The sequence below is a fragment of the Athene noctua genome, chromosome 2, assembly GCF_965140245.1.
Source record: "Athene noctua chromosome 2, bAthNoc1.hap1.1, whole genome shotgun sequence".
NCBI classification, from domain to species: domain Eukaryota; kingdom Metazoa; phylum Chordata; class Aves; order Strigiformes; family Strigidae; genus Athene; species Athene noctua.
In genome coordinates this window covers 5,958,719-5,983,244 of record NC_134038.1, presented here as the reverse complement: position 1 = coordinate 5,983,244, position 24,526 = coordinate 5,958,719, and the positions used below count along the sequence as shown (strand labels likewise).

The 24,526-nt window shown below is 48.6% G+C and overlaps 1 protein-coding gene and 1 long non-coding RNA gene across 2 annotated transcripts in view; one reads left to right on the top strand and one right to left on the bottom strand.

Annotated features, from left to right (window-relative positions):
* The window catches only part of KCNK9 (potassium two pore domain channel subfamily K member 9), an 84,610-nt gene extending 80,699 nt beyond the window's left edge, over positions 1 to 3,911 (bottom strand). The window contains exon 1 of the mRNA XM_074897567.1: positions 3,326 to 3,911. Within this exon, the coding sequence (XP_074753668.1) occupies positions 3,326 to 3,911 (586 nt within the window). The remainder of the gene's footprint in view (positions 1 to 3,325) is intronic.
* Positions 3,536 to 12,190, top strand: LOC141956765 (uncharacterized). The gene is made up of 3 exons (XR_012633014.1): positions 3,536 to 3,554; positions 9,399 to 9,434; positions 12,095 to 12,190. It is a non-coding gene; the product is annotated as an uncharacterized LOC141956765 (long non-coding RNA).
* The last annotated feature ends 12,336 nt before the right edge of the window (positions 12,191 to 24,526 follow it).

Below are 24,526 nucleotides of genomic sequence, written 5' to 3'. Positions count from 1 at the left end.
CTTTGTGAAAGCTGGGTATTTTCCTTCTGCTGATGGATTTTAGGAGCAGACTCACTGAATGTCGTAGCACCTGTGGTTGGTTTCAGGTTGCTGGGGTTTTTTTTCTGTTGGGTCAGTTAAAAATAACAGAGGAAAAACCAACATTGCACCTGTGGGGCAGAAAAAAATGTTGTGTCCCTGGTGAAAATTAAAAAAAAAAAAAAAGTTTCCATTTAGTGGATCAACCGTCGCTTCTTTGTTTTAGTACTCAGCCTGACAAGCGAGCAACAACCCCCGACCACCCTCTGATGAAAGCCAAATGCCACGGGCTGGAGGAAATGTGGGAGTTGACCCAATCTCGCACGGGAGGCTTTCAGATTTCCATCCTGCCTTCCAGCCAGGTCTGTCGAGGTGTGTTTTCCCCGGGAGCGGCCCGCGCGGAGGCTGCCCGGGGAGCGGGGGCCAGGGCCGGCGGCCGGAGCTGTCCCTTCAGCACCACGGGCTCGGCCGGAGCTGTCCCTTCAGCACCACGGGCTCGGCCGGGCTACCGCTCGCCGCGGGCTCCTGGTCCGGGGCCAGCCAGAAACGCCTTTGATTAAATTAAAGCCACAGTAGTTTAAATCAAGGCAGTGAATCGGTAATCGCTTCAGACATGTTGCTAGCACGGCAGTATCAAGGAGAACAATTAAGTTAGACACGGATGAGTCTGCTGCCATAGGCATATTGCTGGACCTTGTGGTCCGCAGATTCCTATCGAGCTTCTCTGAAGAGAAGTTTTGTGAAGACAGATGTACCACTCTAGCTTAGGCAGGGAAGGGTTTTATTCAAGTCTGTTTTAACAGTCAGCCTGCGACGGTTAGTTGAATGCACTTTTGCGGGAGCACCAACTGACTACAGCACGTTCACTAATGCATACACTACTGCATGTGTTTCTTAAAGTCTGGGAGGTTTCACAGGGAGCAGGAAATGTATGTGAGTGTACACACAGTCAGATTAAAAATAAGAACCATCACGAAAAATTAGTATGAACATTTCGGATCACTGCCCTGCACAAGAAACATAGAGAAGAAACCCCTTATTTCCCTGAAAACTTACACATAGAATGTAATTCTTCCGTCTGTGAAACAAATTATTTTAGGATATATAAGAAATTAAAGAAAACCCTGCCATGCTCACTTTTACAGACTACCAGTAGATCAGATAACATCACAAAGCTACCTTAGTACTGAAGAGACGATACGCAAAATAGAAGTGCGTTTGGCAAGATGCAGATAGTAACTATTAATAAAGTTTTGAAAGACATATCACATATCCTCCTGGAGCAGAGTTCCCCAAATGAACAATCATTAAAGAACGTCTGTCTTTCTGCCCCATTCTTTATTATCACTCTTCCTCTCAGTGGCTCCCCGTTGATATACACATTTTTAATTTAAACAATTCTGACACTCCGAAGCGCCTCTGCCTACAGAAATGCACGCTAGCCTCTGCACGCTGAGGTGCTCCGGGCTTCCCAAACAAATCCCAGCTCTTTGCAGGAGAAAATGCTAAAGCTTCCCAAGCAAGTTGTACATGTTTGCAGGTAAAATACAATCAAAACAGCACGCTATTGTAAAAACAGCCCTTTCTACCTGTCACCGACCGAGCTTAAGAATGCAGAAAGTATTGCAGCCACCTCTTAGGCGGGAATATAGGGCAGCGTGAGTACACAGGCGTGTGCGTGGAAGCCTTGTTGTAATCCAGAGGGGCACACCAGTCCAGTATTCACTTAGCACAAATAAATGACAAGAGACAGATCGAGGAAGAGAGAATCAGTGACCAAAGGGGAAAGGAGAGTTCTGACATCGCAACAAACAGCAGGAAATCTAAGTCATCAGCCAAAGTTACAGTCTACTTTATATTCTATAGGCTATTACCATATGCATTTTACATAATTATATCTAATAACAGAAGAGGAAATTATCCTGTTAAAATCTTATCTTTGTAAGGGCAAATGGGCTTTATACTGTTAGATGGTCTTTCAAAGGAAATTTTTTACTGCCCCAGGTATAATATAGTCAAATACAAATGTAAGTAGACACTGCTTAAAGGGCAGTGGACAGCCCGTCCTGCTGAAAACTGTCAGTATCTTCAGGTGGCAATGTGCAAATTTCTTGTAACAAGCCCTAAACGGTAAAAAGACTGAGTCCTTCTGTATTAATAAGAGAGCTAGTCTTTCGTGTCCTGTTCACTATAATGCACTACCAAACAGCCACTGAGCTAGAGAGGTCTTTTCAGATCTCCCCAGATGTTAGGGGGGAGCATCTAGAAGTGCTGGGAGAAGAACGTTACCAACTGCCTCAGTAAATCCACCTTAATGAACACAAAACTGGCAAGAACAAACCTGCTCATCAAGCCAAAGCCAGAGTTGTAGCACAGTCCTGTGTGCACTCTGCAGCCTCTAGTTATCGTGGTATTTATTTTTACGGCAGGGAACCAAACTTTATGCGAAACACTCCGCTTCAGCTGTGGGAAGCGGAGAATTACGAAGTGACAGCCTGTGGCCGTGTCCACTGACTGTCCCCTTGACCGTCCTAGGAAATGGCACGTCTGGGAAGCCGGGCAGCACGGATGTGACAGCAGGCATCGTTTTGCCTGTCCGACCGTGTGCCCAGAAAGAGGAGACGCAGACTGTGACCTGTTGGCACATCAGACACTCCAGCTGCAATAAAAACTTCGGGAACACATTGGGAATGCCCAGGAGAGGCCCGGTGGTGGGAACACAACTGTGGGAACCCCCACCTCAGTCCTCGCCAACGCCAAAACAAAGTTTGCGAAAGCAGGGCTATGCTTGGCTACATCAAGGGCTTTTCCAGCCGATCCCGTTCCCATGCCCTCACTGTCTTCATCCTCATCCAACCGCCTTTTGTCTAAGTTTTCCCCGTGTCTCTTAAGCAAAGGTGCAAGAAGGAACATGACAATGGGGCCTCCTTCTTCCTGAGGGGAACCTCAGGAGAGGGTCACTCTGCTTTGTCCCCCCTCCTCCTTGCCACCCAAGCCACAGCTCAGTGGTAGCCACGCGGCCAGTGCCATTCCCCCCACCAGGCCAGCCCCACTCCTCTCCAGTCCCACCCAGGGGACGCACGCCCCGTCTCCAAGGGAAGAGGTGCGGGACACCGCCAAGTCCAACAAGTGCCGGTGAAGAGCGATGAATTACATAACGCGGGAGGGAAGCCAAAAAACTCATCGGGCATTTAACCCCTCGCAAGCCACGTCTCCCCTGCCCCTCTCCCTTTCTCCCAACCAGGGGGGGCTTCTGCCCCAGCCCTGGCCCTGGCCCCAGAGGGCCTCCCCGAGGCGAGACACTCACCGATGGTGGTGATGACCGTGATGGCAAAGTAGAAGGAGCCGGCGAATTTCCACTGGACGCCGGCCCGGTGCGGCTCGGACTGCATGATCACCAACTCCAGCTGCCGGTAGTCCTCGCTGGTGATGTTGTACTTTCCTTTGAGCCGGATCTCCTCGGCTTTGAGTTTCTCCTCCTCCCGCATCTCGTTGTCGGACTCCAGGGCATCAAAGACGGCAGCCCCGACCAGCAGGTAGGTGAACGTGCAGATGATGAGGGACAGGGTCCGCACGTTCTGCCTCTTCATGGCCGCCAGCAAGGGGCGAGTGAGGGGACCATGTCCCCCCCTGGCCGCCCGGGGATCCGACAGGCCGCAGCAGCCGCAGCAGGGGGGCAGCTGCCGGGGGGGCTGGCGGCGCCCGCCGCCGCCGCTGCCGCTGCTCCGGGGCAGCTTGTGCTGCGGCGGCGGCCGCTCTCCGCCCGCCTGCTCGGGCTCCTGGGAGGAGGAGAGGCACAGGAGGCTGCTGGAGCGCCGGGACCAGGTGCCCTGGAGCCGGGAAACTCTGCGCAGGACCTGCCCAAACCAAGCCGTCCCAGTGCGCAGGGCCATCCAGGGCACCCCCGCTCCTCCCCAGCACCGATGCCGGGGGCAGGGGGTCCCCCCGCCGCGGGGAGGGGGCTCTGGGCGCCGCCCCGCCGAGGGGCCGGCGGCCCCGGGCCGGAGTCCTGCGGCGGGGCGGGTGGTCCCCCCGCGAAGTCGGGGCGGCGGCGCGGGGGAAGGGGCCCCCGCAGCCCGGGCGGGGCGCGGCGGGGAGGCGGAGGCCGCCGCCGCCGTCCCAAGTTTCTTCAGGCGGCGCGGCGGGGCCGGGGGGGGCCGGGCGGCGGCAGCGCGCCCATCCGCGGGAGGTGCGGAGCGGCGGGGGGGCGGCGGCGGCGGCGGCGGGCGCCCGGGCTCCGTCCGTGGGAGGCGGCCCGCGGGGGCCCGACCCGCCCCGGCCCCGGCTGCCCTGGGGCGGAGCGGGGGGGGGGTGGAAAGAGCCGGCCGGGCGGGTCGGGACGGGCTGGGCGCTTTTATTCCTTCCGCCGCGGTGCGAGGCGGGCGGCGGGGAGCCGGGCTGCTGCAGGTGGCCGCGGCGCGGGCAGCGGAGCGGCGTCCGGCTCGGCGAGGGCGGCGGCGGCGGAGTCAGGCGGCGGGCGGGGAGTTGGGGGCAGCATCCCCGGGCGCGGCGGGCGGCGGGGGCGCCGGGCCGCCGGCGTGGCCCCGGCGGCGGGGAGCCAGCGCCCCGCAGGAGCCGGGGCGGGGGGGCGGGAGAGGAGAGGGGGGGGAGCGGCGCGGAGCCGCCCCGGGCGGGGGAGGGCGGCGAGGAGGCGCCCGCCGGGAGAGTCGGCGGCCGCCGAGCACCTGCCCGGGGCAGCGGGAGGGCGGCGGGCGCTGCCTCCGGGCTCGGGCTGCAGGCAGGAGCGGAAAAAAAGCCGGCGGCTTCCCCAGGGAGAGAGTGGCGCGGGGAGGGGGCTCGGCCCCAGGCGGACACAAAGGCAGAGATGAGGAGAAAAAAAAAAAAAAAATTAAAAAAAAAGGAAAAAAAGATTAAAAAAAAAAAAGCGCGCTACTTTCGCGGCTGCTTCCCCGGCGCTCGGGGCTGGGGCTGCTTTATTTCGGATGATTTTAGAACAAAGCCGTTAAGAAAAAGAGCAACCGTCCTCCTCCTCCTTCTCCCAAGCTCTTGACATCATCTCGGGGAAAATCGAGCCCGCGCCCCCCTCAGCCATCGCCTGCGCGCGTGTGTGTGTGTGTGCGGGAGCGCCGGTCCCTGTCCCTTCCCTGCTCCGGGAGGCGGCAGCTCGCCCCGGCCCGCCGCGGGAGCGGGTTAACCCCCTCGGCGCCGCCCTGGCAGGGAGAAGCCGCGGAGCTTCCCCCGCCGCGGCTCTTTCCCGCCTCCCCCCCCCTCCACCCGCTCCCCGGCCTGTGGCCACGCCCCGGGCGGGGCGGGGCGGGGCGGGGCCGGGGCGTTCCCTCAGGGGCAGCCCCGAGAGGGGCGGGCGCAGCGCTCGCCGCCGGCCCCTCCCCCGAGCCGAGCGGCGGGTAACGGCCGGGACAGGTGGGGCCACGCCCCCTCCGCCGGCCACGCCCCGCCCCGCCCGCGGGCTGTGCCGCCGCGGCCCGCGCTGGGGGAGGGCGCGAGCGGGGCGGCGGGACGGAGGGGGCGGGGCCGGGGGTGGCGCTGCGGCCGCCCGGGGACAGCGGCACCGCGCTGGGCTCCGCGCGCACCCCGCGCCCCGCACACCCTCCGCGGCGTCAGACACGCACCGCAGCTACACACACCGCAGCTACACACACCGCAGCTACGCACACCGCAGCTACGCACACCGCAACTACACACACCGCAGCTACGCACACCGCAGCTACGCACACCGCAGCTACACACACCAGAGCTACACACACCGCAGCTACACACACCGCAGCTACGCACACCGCAGCTACGCACACCGCAGCTACGCACACCAGAGCTACACACACCGCAGCTACACACACCGCAGCTACGCACACCGCAGCTACACACACCGCAGCTACGCACACCAGAGCTACACACACCGCAGCTACGCACACCGCAGCTACACACACCGCAGCTACGCACACCGCAGCTACGCACACCGCAGCTACACACACCGCAGCTACACACACCAGAGCTACACACACCGCAGCTACACACACCGCAGCTACGCACACCGCAGCTACGCACACCAGAGCTACACACACCGCAGCTACACACACCGCAGCTACGCACACCGCAGCTACGCACACCGCAGCTACACACACCGCAGCTACGCACACCAGAGCTACACACACTGCAGCTACGCACACCAGAGCTACGCACACCAGAGCTACACACACCGCAGCTACACACACCGCAACTGCACACACCGCAGCTACGCACACCGCAGCTACGCACACAGCTCCACACACCACAACTGCACGCACCAGAGCTACACACACCAGAGCTACACACACCGGAGCTACACACACAGCTCCACACACCACAACTGCACACACCACAGCTACACACACCAGAACTACACACACCAGAACTACACACACAGTTACACACACCACAACTGCACACACCGCAGCTAGACGCACCTCAGCTCCACACACCACAGCTCCACACACCACAACTGCACACACTGCAGCTACACACACCAGAGCTACACACACCAGAACTACACACACCTCAGCTACACACACCACAGCTCCACACACCACAATTGCACACACCACAGCTCCACACACACCACAGCTAAACACACCCCACAGCTACACACCCCACAGCCCCACACACTCACTACAGCCCCACACACCACAGCACACACTCACCACAGCCCCACACACAAACCCCAGACCCACAACAGCGCCACACCCCACAGCCCCACACACTCACGGTTACACACACCCCCCACGCCACAGCTCCACGCAGCCCTACACACACCAGGCCTCACACCCCAGCCTCACACACCGCAGCTTCACATCACGCCCTCGCCACCCCACGCGCAGAGCTCCACAGCCTGCGGTTCCACGCACACCGCCCCCCTCACTCACACCCTCGGACCTCCACACGGCACAGCTCCCCCAACACGACCCCCTACGCCACAGCCCACCCCCCCGGTCCCCAGCATCACCCCCCCGCAGCCCCACCACCCGGCACACACAGGCACCCACACAGGCCACACCGCCCCTTCCCCAACCGCGAAACAACCTCTCCCCACACACAACACACGCACGGTGCCTGTTCCAAGGGCTCGGAGGAACCCGCCCAGCTCCACCCAGCCCAGCCCCATCACCCCTGAGCCACCACCCTGCTCGGGACGGGGCTGGGGGGGCTGCAACCCCCATGCTGTGAGCCCGAGGCTGGAGGCCAGGGCCCCAGCTCCTCCTGGCACACCTCTCTCCCACTTTGCCATCAGATTTTCAGCAGCAGGTGTAGCTGCAGAAGCCTGGGGCTGCTTTCATGTATGCTCAGAGAAACAGTTGTGCTTTCTGGTGTCAGCTTGCCTGTGGTACCTGTAGGCTTTCTCCTGCGTTAGAGCTGGGATTTTCAACCTTACTCAGTGAAGGCTGAGCTGCTTCTGGCTTCTCTGGGCCTCAGGTGACGTTCCCTTGTTTTAGGCCCTTCTCAAATCCTAGGACCCCAGGGCTTGTTACTGCCATCCTCCATTCCTAGAAGCAACTCCAGCTATCTCACTCCTGACTACACATTGTCTGAGGCCTTTGGGTGCCCTTCCTGAGCTACAAGGGGGCAACAGGAACCCAATACCTTGCAAATTGATTAAATCTGTGGGATGAGAAGGCAGTAGCCGAGACTGAAGCCCTCTGAAAGGTGCATCTCAGACTGAGCAGGCAAAAAAGGTCCCAAAGCCCTTTGTGACACTCTTGGCCACAGAGAGGAGCAAGAATTAATTTCATTAATTCAGCAAACAAGATTTCATCCAGGTCAAATTCTGTATCACATCACCTGAGCGTTACCAGAATCATTACAGCACTGCATGGAGCAGGAAAGTCTCACCTGCCAGAGGGAGCCTGTACGTAACGGCAACAGGGGGAAGAAAGGGAAAAAAGGAGAAAAGAGGAAATATCTGGTTTCGATCAACTCCTTAAAAATGGAAGTCTGATTACCGTTGCCCATTTCTTATTCCCCAAGGGAGAGCAAGAGAAGAAGAATAATCTATAAATAGTTTGCAACACAGAGAATCCTATAGCCAAGTTGCTGGGAAAGATCAATAGCATGATTCAAGGAGGGCTCCAAATTACATCTCAGGGGAGGGAGGTGCTGAACAGAATTGATAAATAAGTTGCAAATGCTGTGTGTGTTGTGTGTATCTAATTAACAGAGGGTGACTGGGATCGATAACAACGAAGGAGCTGGTCTAAAAATAGCGCTCAGGCAGGGATTGCAACCTGCGGGCAACAGATTGGATGGAAATGTCCCCTCGAGTAATTAACCTTTAGCTGTAAAGGGGTGGTTAGCGTGGGGTCAAAGTGGAGCCTGTGGGCAGCCGGGGAGGGTTGAGGTCTCCATGGGACTTCAGGGCAGAGAGTAACGTGACAGTCATGGAGGGGACGGGCGCAGCCGTGATCTCGCAGCCTTCCTCTGATCGGGCTGCAGTGTCAAGCTGCAGATTGCTGTAATGCTTTCTGGAGAAATATCTGAGTATGAGCGTATTTCTGGGATTGTGGAAGAGGAAATATTTGTACTTCTGTGTACTTTCAATATTGCTTAGAAGAAAGTCACAGTCATTTTTCTGAACATCTATTTAAGTCTACAAGAATTTGGGATTTTCTTCTTTTTTGCTGACATTGTTGCTGAGAAAGTATCCACCTCTCTGGGGACCAGTCTTTGCTCATCCAGACTCACCAGCAGAAGTCTGTATTTGATCCACAGAGCAAATAACGTCTGAAGAGAAGCTTCCTTCAATCCTTCCATCTACAGCAGAGCAGTCAGGCAAACTTCAGGGGGAAGGATTGACGTTGGACAGGATGATCTATGGCTCAGCTCACAGGCTCTGCTGGAGTGCCAGGCTGAGCTGACATCGCCCAAGTGAGAGACAGACACATGCACCCAGGAACAGAAAGTTCGTTGTCAGCGCGGATTGGGACCCGGGGTGTACGACATGGCTGAAAGAAAAGGAAACCATAAAGATGAAGAATCTATAAAATATCTCTGTAAAGCTGTCATGGAAAGGATTGGGGCAGGGGGAAGGGATGAGTGAAGAGCTTTTCTCTCTTTAATATAGATGGAAGTGTCTAGAAAAGATCTTTCCTGGCCAAAAGTTGTCTCCATAAGGTTAAAAAAAAAAAAAAAAAAAAAAAAGAAAAGAAAAAAGTCTTTTATTCTGCTGTAGATGGAGATACTGAAGGAGCAAACCTTGTTTAGTCACTAAAAGGAAGATTAACTTGAAGTGTCAACACATATCTTAGCTCCTCTCAGTTTAGTCTAACTTGAGGGAGAGCAAGCAGGATGGAAGATAGCCCTGAGCTGTGTAGTGGCTTCCCTGGCTGCTAACAGCTGTGCTAACCTAATGTTTTCGCCTACTTTCCCCACAGAAAGCCAACGGGAGTTAGAAGTCTCCCACGTTAAAGGTAAGAGTGTGTGGGTGCTGTTGTGTTAGAGCAGCTCTCCTGTTTTACCTTGAGTTTGCTGCAAGAACGGCAAGAGGTAGCTGCAAAGCAACTGTCTCCTGAGTTGTTTTTGTGGACGTCTCAAGTCACCCCTGTTGACCTGTCAGAGATGCTCCTGGAGAGAGATCTAATGTCCCTCTCTAACCAAGAAGGGGCTGGGACCTCCCAATCCATGTGCCATCTTCCAGCTGAACCACAGGAGTCTCAACAACCCAGATAAGGAAAAAAAGCCCCCAAACCAGAAAAATAAACTGAAAAACATGATCAAAACTAGGTAGAAAAAGACCTAACCTATTTATTTTTCTACACAGGTTATCAAGAAACCATTTTATTTCTCTTGAAACTGTGGCACAAAGATGGTCAGAACGGCAGTTCTGGTTGAGGGCCAAGGTTCATTTAGCCCACAACTCTCTTTTCTGCATAGGCTGTAGCAGATATGAAGGAGAAATATGAAAAGAACAAGTATGTGTGATTCTTTTTCAGCTCTGTAAGTATTCTCCCAACCCCAGATTATTTTATTTCAGGGGATATTCTGAGACTCAGTTTGTTGCTCTACTTAGTGACCCATGATGGATCTTTCTCACTAGCACTTCTCCTCTCTCTTCCTGAATCCAGCTAAAATTTTTGCATCCCCCAGCAAAAATTCTCATCCTCTCCTAAGGAGGAGTTCAGCAGATCTGTTATTCAGAGCAGGAAGAGTACTCCCTTTTATTTGTTCAGAGCAGATTTCCTTCAATGGTCCCCCACCCCTGTGCTGGAAGAGAGAGAAACTGTGCAGTTTCTCCATGCCATGCCATGGTTTGTCAGAGACGGTGAAGTTCAAGAAGGTAGCCCCATTTTAGCCACTGTCCCCCATGCAGGGGTGTAACGTGACAGCTCTGTGTGACTCCCCCATCTCTCTGCCACGGCAGTTAGAGTAAGAGGCTCCATGTGTACAGGCCATCAAGGCAGAAGGGTAGCCCTGTCTCATTTTGCCCTATAAAGTGTCTCTGGCCCTTTGGGGGATTTCTTGGAATTCCTGTAATAAAAGTACCATCAGAGGCACTGTCCTCTCCAGGGCTGCGTGCCCTAAGGAAGCAGGGGTGTCAACACCTGATGGGTGTTAAAATGTGCAGTGGATGTTGAGTGACAATAGGCAATTATTCGTGGAAGGTGGTCACACACAGGGAGTGGGTGTTGCCACGATGTTTACGTGAGAGGAGTGCTGCAGATCCACAGCGATTCCAACACCTCTGACAAGATTGGCAATGCGTAAGAAAAACACTGCAATTTCAGTGATTAAGAATAGCTCAGCAGAGGTCCCCCATAAAAATTCTTCCCTGCGAGTCTACAAAATGCATTCATGAAATGATCTGACCATGAATTAAGACTGTCCTTCAGAATGCAGCTGCCACACTGAGGCAAATGTTGCGATTTTAAGAACTAGGAAGTGGCTCAGTTTAAAAATGCAATGCCTGACTCAAAGGCTGTCATAACCCTGTCTAAGACCGCTGGTGGTGGCCTTTGGATCAGGCTATTGTCAAGAATGCAAAGGTTATCGCGGCAAGTGTTGGAGACTGGATTGTAAGGAGCCAAACTTCCCTTTAGCTTCACAAGCTCTCTTCATGTCCTTTGCTTCTGCCAGCTGTGTGCATTTGCACAGTCACTGATGTGTTCGTGGACCACGGTTCTTGTTTGGTTGACTGCGAGAGGAAGCCAAGCGCAGGTTACTAGGTGAACACACCTGTGTCCTTAGAGCGGTAGCTCGGGAAAATAATGGAGGAGGGAACCTTCCCTGTGCAGCTCTCGTTTTATTCTTTGTACCTTTTTCCCACTGATGTTCAAAGGAGCGCAACCTCTGTTGGATCCACTCAGGCAGGTTGCAAATGTTTCAACAGCCTTCCCTTCCTCAAGCAGTCAGCCAGTGCAGAAGAAGGTTGAACAGGGGACTGGTGCTTTAATTCTTGCCTCCGTCCCTCCTGTGCCTCCAACATGACAGTGCTCTTGAAAGTAATCAGCAGTGACAGGAAACATGCACGAAGAGTCTCAATGACTTAGGGAAAGGGTGCTTGTATGAAACAAGTCCACATGTGGGAGAAAAAAAGAACAGGATCAGACCTACGCTTCATATTTTTCCCACACTCATTTCATTTTACAGGGAATTCATTAATGTTAAATCCACCTAGGTGGCAGGAATGTGAGCATCTGGTCCAACCTAAATAGTCTCTTCTGTTCTATTTTTATATTCATGTATCACTCTTATTCTGCAGAGCTTGTGCATGGCAGAAAGGGTGAATTCACTTCTCAGTATACAAGCCAAAGGTCTCCTCCAGAACTGCTGCGAAGGATTTGGAAGATGTTTCACTCAAACACAGAATTTATATATAGGCACAAAGCTTTCATTAAACATGAGCAGCTAAGGGGACAGCATCAGTCACTGACGGTAATGTATGCACATCTTGTAGGCACACTAGAGAGGAACAAGCTGCCTTGGAGAAATTAATACAGCAAAGGTGTTCATTATTGATGCATTTGTTACTGAATTGACTCCGCCTAAGTTTCCTGAGCCAATGTGACTTCCAGATTTATTTGTAGATTACCAAATGCTCACACTGTGACTGTCACTTTTGCATTTACTGCAGCTGATGCCTTAGATGACTACCTTGCATACCAAAACTGCCACTGAATAAGTCTTCAAGGAGAACCCTGGCAAAGTAGAAAGGAAGATCCCTGTACTGGTACAGCCTTCACCATCAACACCAAAGGTAACTGAGCTGCAAGGACCCATAGAGCTGGGAGATGCAACAGTCTTCCTCTAGCAATGAGTACTATATGTCAATGCAACAACTTCTGAATGAATTTGTGGAAGTGTGCATTTTGTTAAAATCACCGCTGAAGAAGGAAATTAATTGCTTAGAAGGCTTCCTGGCTAGTGCAATAAGCTACAACTGTTACTAATGGAATGCCACTGTAAAGGGAAAATAGGAACTATTATGAATATTTGCTGTGGAATTGTCTTGTCCAGAAGAAAAAGCACCATATGGCATGGAATATTTAAAATAAAGCTGAATAAAATGGGCTGATTTACCTTATTCTGTGTGTTGACTGCTTGAGCAGCAGGACCTAGCTTTTATTTCCTTTGAATAAATGGTTCATATATTGTATTGGGTCTGTGAGGCAAAGTTTTGGTAGCGGGGGGGCTACAGGGGTGGATTCTGTGAGAAGATGCCAGAAGCTTCCCCCATGTCCCGCAGACCCAATGCCAGCCGGCTCCAAGAGGGACCCACTGATGGCCAGGGCTGAGCCCATCAGCGATGGTAGTAGAGCCTCTAGGATAACAGTTTTAAGAAGGGGAAAATGTTACTGTACAACAGCAATTTCAGCTGGAGAGAGGAGTGAGACTATGTGAGAGCAACAACTCTGCAGACCCCAAGGTCAGTGAGGAAGGGGGGCAGGAGGTGCTCCAGGCACAGAGCAGAGGTTCCCCTGCAGCCCGTGGTGCAGCCCGTGGTGAGGCAGCTGTGCCCTGCACCCATGGAGCTCCATGGGGGAGCAGAGACCCACCTGCAGCCCGGGGGGGACCCCACGCCGGAGCAGAGGGATGCCCGAAGGAGGCTGTGACCCCGTGGGAAGCCCACGCTGGAGCAGGCTCCTGGCAGGACCTGTGGCCCTGTGGGGAGAGGAGCCCACGCTGGAGCAGGTTTGCTGGCAGGACTTGTGACCCCGTGGGGTCCCACGCTGGAGCAGTTCATGAAGATCTGCAGCTGTGGGAAGGACTCACGTTGGAGAAATTCATGGAGGACTGTCTCCTGTGGGAGGGACCCCACGCTGGAGCAGGGGAAGAGTGTGAGGAGTCCTCCCCCTGAGGAAGAAGGAGCAGCAGAGGCAATGGGTGATGAACTGACCACAACCCCCATCCCCTGCCCCCCTGTGATGTTGGAGGGGAGGAGGTGGAGAAATTGGGAGTGAAGTTAAGTCCAGGAAGAACATAGGGGTAGGTGGAAGGTGTTTTGAGATTTAGTTTTTATTTCTCATTAACCTACTCTGATTTGACCTACAATAAATTAAACTAATTTCCCCAAGTCGAGTCTGTTTTGCCCGTGATGGTAATTGGTGAGTGATCTCTCCTTGTCCTTACCTTGATCCACGACCCTTTTATTATATTTTCCCTCCCCTGTCCAGTGAAGAGGGGAGTGATAGAGTGGCTTTGGTGGGCACCTGGCATCCAGCCAGGGACAAGCCACCACATGGATACACATCTTTTTTATTTGGAAGAGACTGAGTGGGCTCTTCCACACCTCCTTCTATTTTTTCTCCTCTTTGAGGACACATGAAGACACTCACCCTTCAGATACCTCTGTAATTTTCAGAGTGCATTTTTTTCTAACATATTTTTTTCTGGCCTGTATTCCCATCATTTATGACCTGACTGCCACCCAGTAATGGAAAAACTTTTTCCAGCCAACATTTTCCTCCTGCATATACCATTTTTCAGGTAGGGAACACAAAGCCATAGAGAAAGCCGGTGGCAGGTGGGGTATCCAGCTGCAGCTTCAATGTAGATCTCTCACAAACGAAGATGGACACCCCATGGGGTGTCCCCACTGCCTCCACTTGCATCTCTTGCAAACCTGTCTCGGTGGTCTAAGGCCTGACTACTCCAATGTAATCCCTGACTACTCCTACTGTGGGTGCAACTTCGCAGACTACCTAGGACACACTAGGGCCAAGCAAGCCCGTCTGTTGAAGAGGACATGGAAGAGCAGCATCTTCCCTCTTCTTCCATGCTGGAAGTGTCAGTTTTATCTCACCCAAATCAAGCAGTGGTTGGACTAACTAGTAATTAAGAAATTTATACTAAATATTGTTATTACTGTATTTAACTGTGTTGAAAGGGGAGTGAGACCATCGCAGTAGCTTAAACCGCAGATAATTCAATTACATTTATCTGTGCCAGAATCTCTTACCGCTATTTTCCAAAATAAATTCTAACCTGTATATACACACAAGGCTAAACTGTTTCTTTGAAAGGAAGATTATAGTTTTACTTGTAGAGATCAAGCAGGATATATACTCTAGTGAAAACCTTTCTTGAGAATCTCAGAGTCAGGGCAAAGGCAGTACCATCTCATGGAGAGAATTTCCCACCACCTCATATTATCACTTAGTTTGAAACTGGAGGAGGGAGGGAAAATGAACCTTTAATAACTGCCCAGCTCTAAAATCAATTTCAGTGCTCAAGACAGCTTGTAAACACACAATATGCTTTAAAAAGGATTGATGCTGGGGAAAGTGAGGTGCACATTTTCCTGCTGTTGAAGTCAAATAAAGCTTTTAAATAGCTTCCATTTTCAAGGGTGCGTAAATGGTTACAGTATTAAGAGCCTTCCTCTGGCTGAAGACAAGGGATTTCATTCTCAGCTCAGTTACACAATTTAAATGAGGAGTAACCCACTGAGAATTGACCTGGTGTACATTTGTTATGAGAAAAGAATAGGACAAAGATTTGTATAAAAAAAATTCTAACAAGGACATAAATTAAGATGATTTACACTTTTGGGCCAGGAGTTGAGAGTCCTTTTAAAACCACAATTGATTGATGAAGCCTCACAACATGCCTGTGATTCAGTAAGTACTATACTCGGTTTGCAGATGGTTGCTCTGAAGCACAGTATTGTTATACGGTTACAAGCCCAACAAATGAATTAGTGGCAGAGCATGAACCAAAGACAGGTTGCTATATCCTAACTATCATACAACAGTGCTTTGGGATGGCATTTCTTCCTTGTGGTTGCTCAGTACAGGCCATCTGTCTGAATAAGTTTGTAATATCTAAATAGAGTGTGAATTTCTGTGGTTTTGTCTCTTGGCTACCAAGACTGACAACTTAGCACTGTCATGGTGCTGCTGCCTTTACACCTGTACGGGATCACATCTCATCACTCTGAGACCCAAGGTGTTGCTTAACAGTCCACACTCAAGTCACTGAGTTAGGAGTTGAAAAACTATGAGTCCTTGTAGGTTTAGAGATGCTCGACTGCTCACCAGTTTTGTAAGGACGTCTTGAAGGACCAGCCCAGGCTAGGGATGGCTGCTCACAATATGCATGTGCAAGACAGAAAAGATCAGTGGTAGGGGAGGAATGCATGAAGAGAGTGAAGAGCATGACAGTGATGATGGCAGGGGATCTAACCTATATAGATGGAAAAAGAAGCCTGGAAAGAAGATGTGGGGGACTGAGGAAAGAAGTGGACAGAGAAACTAGGAGCTGAAGATGCTGCGCTAGGAGGGAGATGGTTGGTGCAATCAGTCATTTGGCACTCAGCAGAAAAAAAATTGCAGTCAGAACTGCAGAAAATGTTTATCAATGTCCACTTCAGCTGTGTCTGCAGGTTTTCCAGCTGTCTGGAGACTCTGGCTGAATCCTCTTGGCATTTTTTCTTGAAGGCGACAAAGCAGAGGAGGGAACAGATAGCACCCGCATTTTAGTTTCTCCAGGGGGGCAGATAGTCTGTCATGCAGTGTTCAAAATTGAGGGGATTCTTGGGAAAGGCACATTATGTTCAGTGAAGTTACCACTGTACTGGCAGAATAAAGTGGGCTCTCGGACCCGAACTGTGTTTCCAAGAGGCATCGTGCCTTGAAGATTTCTGAGCACATTTCTTGCTAAGGCTTTTTTCTTGCATGGGCGTAACACTGCAGAGACTTTTGCCTGTGCTTGCGTGTCAAGCTGATGGTGTGAGGAAAAAAAGAGCCAGAGCTCCACCAGCTCCTCAGTTTTCTGATCCCAGCCTCCCTGAGTGCAGCTGGAGAATCCTTGTGTGTGCTGAGAGCTGAGGGGCATTAACCCTAGGGCACCTCCTAAACAACCCTTCCCACCATGGTCCTGAAAAGACTGCTCAGGACACACTGTTCAGGAGAGAAAATTGCTGTTTAAATAGACTTTCCCCAGGATTAATTTCATGTCTACGGTAGATGCATTTCCCTACTGCTAAGCTACAGTGGCAAAAGCATCTTTGCAAGTATCCGCAGATGCCTGCCTGCAAAGCAGAGCTTCGCACAAGCTTAGTAGCTTTTCCCCATCAGCAAAGCAAGCTGTCTGATTGCAGCACACAGCTTTAGCCATATAACCCCACTGCTTTTAGGACTTTGTGCCAGCACAGCTAGACAGTCACGGCTCACACCTCCTCACACCTCCGGGCAGTGTCGCTCACCCAGCAAAAAGCTTGTGGTTAGCTTTGGCCAAGTAACGTGGCTGGAGCTGGCCCTGGTTTTACAGCGTGTGTGCTCGGGGTGCTGCCGAGCTCTTCCTCACTGAACCTGCTGCAAAGCCACGTTAAATAACAGGCAAGTGTTACAGGTCAAAAGTCTATGAGAGAATAGCAAACGGTATTTCTGGCCTGCTGAGTCAGGCAAAGGAGATGGGGAAGGAGGGGGATGGGACTTTTTTGTTTTCCCCGAAGATCATGTCTTGGCAAGGATAATAATTTCTGGCAGATTGAAAAGTCCCATTGGGCAGATTGGAAAGTCCTGAAAAGGCCTGTTTTGGGCAGATTGAAAAGGCAGAAACCTGAGCTCTGAATATGAACCTGCCTGATAGCTTCATAAGACCACTTACTATCAATCTCATCCTCTTAGCAACTGTATGAACAGCAGGGCATATGATTGAATGTTTTTCATATAAACGTTGTGAAATAAACAGCACTCCATTTCCTGCTGCAGGCTTCCTTCAACAGTAAATGTCAGGTGTGCAAGATAAAACAGGGGCTGAGCTCCACTCCAGATCGCGGCATCTCCTGCATTTCAAATGTACTAGAGCTGCCTTTCCGCAAGCTACACAAGATTGAATTCATCACACTTTCCAGCACACTGCTAAGTAAAACAGAAGACTGATATACTACTAATAGTTGAGGCTTCTTATAGCAGCCTCATCTGTTATCACATCCTCCGCCATCGTCCAACTTCTACTCCCACCTCGCAGTTACTCTGGCCCTCGTGCTCTGTTTATCTTGCTCTTCCTCTCCATACCTATTTCCATGCCTCTCACTTTCCTGGGTTCAGTTTCCCTGCTGACCCCCAATGCCACCACCTCATGCAAGTCATCAGGAAAAATCACTTCTGCCACGACACAAGGCAGAAGTTCTGGATGTCCTTCATGGGATGCCACCATAAGTCTGTGTTCCCAGCTCTGCACAGGGTCACTGTGTGGCATGGTGCAACTCTGCACTCCTCTGAGCCTCAGTTTCTTCACATACGGGAAGAAGAACCTATAACCTGATGCCATACCCCAACAGCTTGTAGGGCAGATGCTTGATTCTCTGTGTGTCTTGAGGTGTAGTAAATAAAAAATCTGTGTTTGGTGGATATGTCTGGTTTCACTGGGAGTTTGTATGAGCAGAGTCTGAGAATGAATGAAAAGACTTTTAAGATTTAGTCCAAAGCATCTATTATGAATATGTCATTAAAGCCATCCTAGCACAACTTGTGTGGGTATGGAATGGGACAGGAGCTCCAGGCCTGACCCAGAGCAGTTTCTGAGGGACCTGAGGAGGGAGGGAGAATTTCATTCTATGTAAGATCACTATTAACTGCCACAGTCATGATTCTTGACAGTAAAGGAGAGGGAACGATCACAGAGGGAGAGCAGGAGCCACAAAACTGCACTTTTATTTTTTCAAAACCTTCCCATAGCTTGGCAGAGCAAATGACGACGGAAGTTAAAACAGCATTTTCCAAATTTCCATTCTTTATTTCCACATGATTCTTTTCTGGATCTGCAGTTAGGATATTTATTTCTCTGTCTTGTCCTTTTTCAACAGAGAACGTCAAATGGGTTGGTAGCAGATAGAAAAACATGGCTCTTATCTCCATATAAATATGAGAGCATCCCTCTGCAGGACTAGATCCAGATATTTGTGATGCTCATAGCCACCATTACTCTATTACCCAAATGCTTTGCATTAATGGATTTCTCCTTGCATCACTTGATGAGAAGAAATTCAGTGCTGAATTACTATCCTCATCTAACAGACATGAGAACAGCATCTTAGAGAAATTACAGCATTGACCGGGAGCACACAGGAAATCTGTGCAGATCAGAGACTTCAATCAAAAGCAATGAGGACACAGAGGATACAAACAGGAGCCAAAACCTACCGGGACCAGATATCCCTGAGACTGTTCCCTGGCCAGGCCCACACAAACGAGATTTCAAACCTCTACACGATAATCTCAGTCAAACTGAAATCTTCAGCTAACAGGAGCTGGAGAAAATGCACAGCTTCAAAGCTGTCAACGATGTCAATATAGTCCTGCTGAGAAATTGGCGTAGTCCATTCAATGCATCCAATTACACAGATGATAAACACTAAAAGTGTCAGATATTATATATCTTTAATATAAGATCAAAGCAGTCTTCTAGACTCTAAGATCTTAGGGAATTTCTCTCTATTGGATTGGTGAGAACAAAAAATTTTTATGTGAGGCAAGGATTCTCTTTTTACAGTATTGCTACTAAATTTACTAGAAATGGGGAATTTCCTTTGTGAGGAAATGTGTTCTCATGAGAAATTACTTCTGAATAAACTTTTCCCCAGCTCTATATGTTAATCAGATATTATTCAGGATCAAGTGATGAGGATACTTGATTAACAACAACTTTTCCAGACCCATGTCTATCTAGGGAATGGCAGTACCAGGACCCAGCTCTTAAGGCCATTTTGACCTCTCAGCTTTTGGGCAAAGGTATTGATACAGCTCACTGCAATTATTCAGGTCACAGACTTCCTTCCTGATAAAGACAAAAATGATTTTTTTTTTTTTAAAAAAAAAAAAAAAGGAAAATTTGGCTCTAGTATAAGGTAGAGAATGCAGAAGTTGATCAACCTTCAAGCGTAGCCGCCTCCCCATAGCACCATGTCCATCCAAGTGCTAAATGAACACCAAATAGTGAGTGACTAATCTCCCTGCAAAGTCAGTAAATATTCTTACACCCCCCTTTTCAAAACAGCATTTTGGCCCCCAGGGACACCAGTGGTAAAATTCTCATTGATTTCAGCAGCTCCACAAGTTCGCTTCGGGAATTTAGATGATTCATGTGAAGTCCGCACACCTAATCAATGGCTAATGCAAAAGAAGAACTCAGCCTGTGTAGGAGGAGGTGCTTCGGTGCCAGGATGGTTTTCAGTTGCAGTGCTTTGGTAATTCTGTGCTGCTTCTGGTACCAAACTTATTGTGTAATCCCATTTTTCTTTCTTATAAGCCTGTTTTCTGTTAACATTGTTGTTAGCCTGTTGTAGCTGTTAGCCTCTCACAGTGAAAGTATGTCTTTATTTTTTTTTTTTTTTTTAAAGACGGTCTGTGTGCCTGCTTCTCTTCCTGTGGGAATTTGATCAAATTTAGCTTTACAAATGTAGAAATAATTCCATTCAGAAGAGAATCCAGAAATACTCTTGCGTGTGTGATATCCAATGCTTTGTTTCAGGGCTGCGGGAAGTAGAGGCTCCGTTTTCCAGCACTGAGACTCTTCCTCCCTAGCTAAAGAAGCACATGAAACCTTTTCACAAAACTTATCATCTTTTCCCTGCCTGAAGGTTTTTCCAGCCATCTCTGGCTCCCGGTCATGTCCTTCTAGTGTCTTGTCAGCTTTCAGATTGTCTCACCTTTTCATTCCTACTTTCCTTTGCACTTGCTCATTATCTCTCTCCATCATTCTCAGCAATCTAGTCTTTGGTTTAGGTAAATGTCAACTTTTCTCTCTACTGGAATGAAATGATATTTTAACATTTATGCTCTTGCTTTGCCTCAACTCATAATTAAAATGATCAAATTAGCTATTTCATTAAAGTCAATGGCCAGACTGCTAACAGAACCCCTCTTTTAGCATAATTTACCATCAGCATACAGAGCAATGAAAGTGTCCAGCACTTAACATATGCCAGCATCAGCTGCAATAGATACCATTTAACTCTGAACCTAACTGGAATCATTTGACACTACTGAGCTGGAAAAGAATGTTTTACACCAGTGGCTGTAGTTTAAGAATCCAGACCAAGTATTCCAGTGCCTCCACTCAACAATATCACCCAAGTTGTCTCAGCTTCTGTTCCAGATGTCTAAATTCAGCACAACAGCTGTCTGGTATTAACCTACCTTCATACCCTCCCAGTCCTAGCGGTGACCCTTTGCTCATGGTGCTGGTTAAAACAGACTTAAGATTATCAGTAGACATCCCACTGTCCGTGGACAGCCGGTAGGCAGCACTGCTCTGCCCGTGACCTCCTTTCCCCCGTGAGATGTATCACAAGACCCCTAATATGAGAACTGGATAGAGCAGTTAATTTTAAATTATTGTATTGACTCAGTGCCAATGAGAGATCCGTGAGGGTTATGGAAAGGCACTAAAACAGCTGCACTGTAATGAGAATGGGTCTGACTAGTGACACACATGTGCCGAAAATTTCCTTGAAGGGCTAGGTTAGCACACGCAGGAGAATAAGGGCTTTGGTATTTAACAGTTGTTTTATTCTTTGCCTTTGCAAAAATGAACCACTTGATACTGGTATGTTCTTTGCCTTTTTAGAAATGAATGACTCAGTACTGATAGCAGTAACTGAACCAAGTGTGCCTTCTGAGGGATTTGGTATCCTTTTCTAAGTGTGCCCCATAAAGAGTAAGCTAATTCTGCACAGAAAAATGTGAATATTAATGACCATACTGTGGTCTTACTGTTCCCAGTGTGGGAAAGGGGAGCTGGAACAGAGAGCTGAGAAGTCCCTTGGACAGCTAAACTTGGTGTTCACTGCCTTCAGGGGGATGGAAAACAACCATCCACATGCCCTAAACCTGCATTAGCAAACCCTGTCCCTCAGGGCTCCAGCATCAGTAAGTAGGCAGTGTATAATAGTCAGGTGCTCTGTACCACCGGTACCATTAAAGGCCATAATACTGTAACTGTATATCCCCGATGTCTATCTTAATCTCATCTGAAAAATCCTCCTTGGCAATTGCAACCATTACAGTGACTAGTGTAAACCACTCTGAATTTATCCTGCTATTACATTGCATATGGTATGGCCTATGGAGCAGATTTGCTTCCCACAGAACAAATGCACTGCAGTATCAATGGGACATGATGGTTTTTTCTTCCTTTCCTGTGATGTTCTATATGGGAATCTTTTAATGCCATGAAAGAAATAGCAAATTTCTGGAAGCGATACATATTTGAGACAGGTTATGTGAGCACTGCATGCACTGAAAAAAGTGGCAGTCGGAGTGAGGCTGGGGAGAAGGAGAAATTCTCTTCTGGAAGGGAGAACTTTGCTGTGATGAGAAACATTACAGACATAGAAACTATCCTATTCATTAAATATGTCTATATTTACATTCTTTATGTTTTCATGTGTCCTCTCTTGACATCTATGTTGATGAATTTTGTCATTAGAAGCTAGAATAATATTCCAGTTATTAATTTTATAAGTAGCTCACCTATGGAGATAACTATATACAGACAAGTATTGCTTCCAGTGTTTCATATTTGCCCTTATTAAAGCTGAAGACTTCATTAGCTCCTAGTGGGTGCTTATAGAAATGATTGAGCCAGATTCTTCTCAGAGGTGCACAGTGAAAAGACAAGAAGCAACAAACAGGGAAATTTCAGCTATTTGCAAGGAAACATCGTTCACAATGAGACACCTCAAGCAAACTGACCCAACTTTGAAATTAGCCTTGCTTTGAGTAGGAGGTTTAACTAGAGGCCTCTAGAGGTCCTTTCCAATCTATAGTAATCCCTGATTCTAAAACATTTGTATGAAAATGTTATTGTCTGCAGTGCTCAGTCAAAGAGCAATACTATTAATTTTAAATGATACGAAGAATGGATCTGAAGGCTTGAGCTCATGAGCTTCTTCAGTTTATGAGTTAAAGAGCTACTAGGTTCTTTGTGAATGACATCTTTTGGAAGGGAACATGCAATGCACTTCAAAAGCTTGAAAGAACAGCAAAATTTAACTGAATCAATCAGCAAGAAGGCTCAGAATTTGTTTCTACAGCTGTTTTTCCAGCAGGCTTTACTCTGAGATTTCCTGCCATCAATGATGGAAAAGAAACAATTCATGTAACATGTGTGTGTAGTCAAAGCTGCTTGACCTTCGTCAATCATACATTCATAGAAAAAAGTTCATGATAGATGGAGACACAGTGGCAGAAATTGTTCAGCACATAATTCCAATCATAGCCTATTCATGGACAGTTTGTGAAAAAAAAAAAAAAAAAAGGTAACATTTATCAGCAAAATTATTGATGGCAAATTGCTCTCCCAGCGCTGCCTGTTCCCTATTCTCCATTATTGTTACTTTACCTCACAGCTTGGAGAAAGGAAGGCTAATATATTAACCAGGCTACTTGTATTAACTGTCACTCAGCAAATGAGCAAATCATTGTATTTGCAAACTCTGCAAGCAAATCACTGCAAGCAATCTTCAAGAACATGCACATTAACTTCACTCTCATGTAACTCTTGACATGTCTTCCAAGAGGGGCTGTTTAATTTAGTTTATCACCATTTTTATGGTGGACGCACATGTTCCCCTTTTTTTTTTTTTTTTTTTTTTTTTTAAATAAAAAGCTGAGTTCTTTTCATTTAACCTAAATCTGCACAAGTATCTATAATGGTGTTGTTAGGCCATTAAGGCGTAAATAACAACTAAGTTCAAACCAAAACTATAAATAAGTCTGGTTTTGTATTTTTAATGCACCTGTTCTATGTAAGCCACAATTACATAAGGACTTTAAATCTTACAAATGCTCTTATTGCACCATCCTCCAAAACTTGTTTAATGACACCAAAAAGCTTGAAGTTTTACTCTGAGACACACAGGATGCACTGTGATCTTAAAGAGAGCTGGAAACAAAAAAGAAAGAAACTCAAGAAAGATTTTCCATTGAATATACGGATCAGACAAACATCTGGATGTGAACTCCTTTCAGTTGAAAGTCCTCGGAGGATCCTGGTTATTCCTGAGTTTCATGACATTATTGAACAGGGAAGGGACTACCCACCATCTGAACGTAAGGGTTTTTGAATATGCCTTTAGCCAAGCTCCAAAAATTGAAGCAAAATATTAATCTATTGGACTGTGCATTCACAGTGTTGCAAAGAATTCTGAAGGGCTCTCCGTGCAGCTGGGGTTATGATTTTGAACTCAGACAGAAATAGTACTCCTGAAATCCATTTCTCATCAGTGGATTATCACTGACCTATGTTGGTTTCTTCAGCTCCACATTCCGCATTCTGCTTCTCTTTCCCACAGCTAGATCCCTGCACAAGTCCACTTCTTTTCATGAGGAACAGCTTTTCCAGGTGGGACCCAAACTTCCTTCAGCTCATTATGCCAGCCCTGACAGTGGCCAAAAGTGGATTCCTAAGGAAGAGAAAGATCTGAGTCAGCAGGTGCTGATATTTGCCCATAAATTGTCATCTAGGAATTCCTGACCCAGACACTGTGTCTATGTACTTAACAGTCCCTAGCAGATATTTTCTTCTATGAATCTGCCTAATCACTTCCTGAACCCATGTAAAGCATCTAAAGCATCCCATGGGAAGAAAATTCACAGCCTAATTATAGATTACACGAGGGACTGTATCCTCTTGTTTGCTCTCGACCTGCAATCTGCAACCTGCTAGTTTCATTATTATCCCCCAGTCCTTGTACTGAAAGAGGACATGAAGAAAACTCTCCTCTTTCATTTTCTCCATACCACTCAGGTTTTAAAAGGCCTCTTTAAAATTCCTCCTCTGCTGTTCCCTTTTGATGGAGAAGACTCTTAGTCTTTTATTCATCTCTCACACAGTTATCCCTTGCTGTGTCACCCTTTCCATGCCTTTCAGTTCTACTGTACCTTTTTGAGATAGATGGGACACAACTCCATACAGTCATCAGGATGTGAGCAGTGTGGAGTTACACAGCTACAAGGAAGTTCTCTCTTATGTTGTCACCTCCTTTTTCCAACATCTGATATGTATTTTTGACCTCCATGGAGCAGCATAGTTATGTTTTCATTCATACTATTATTCT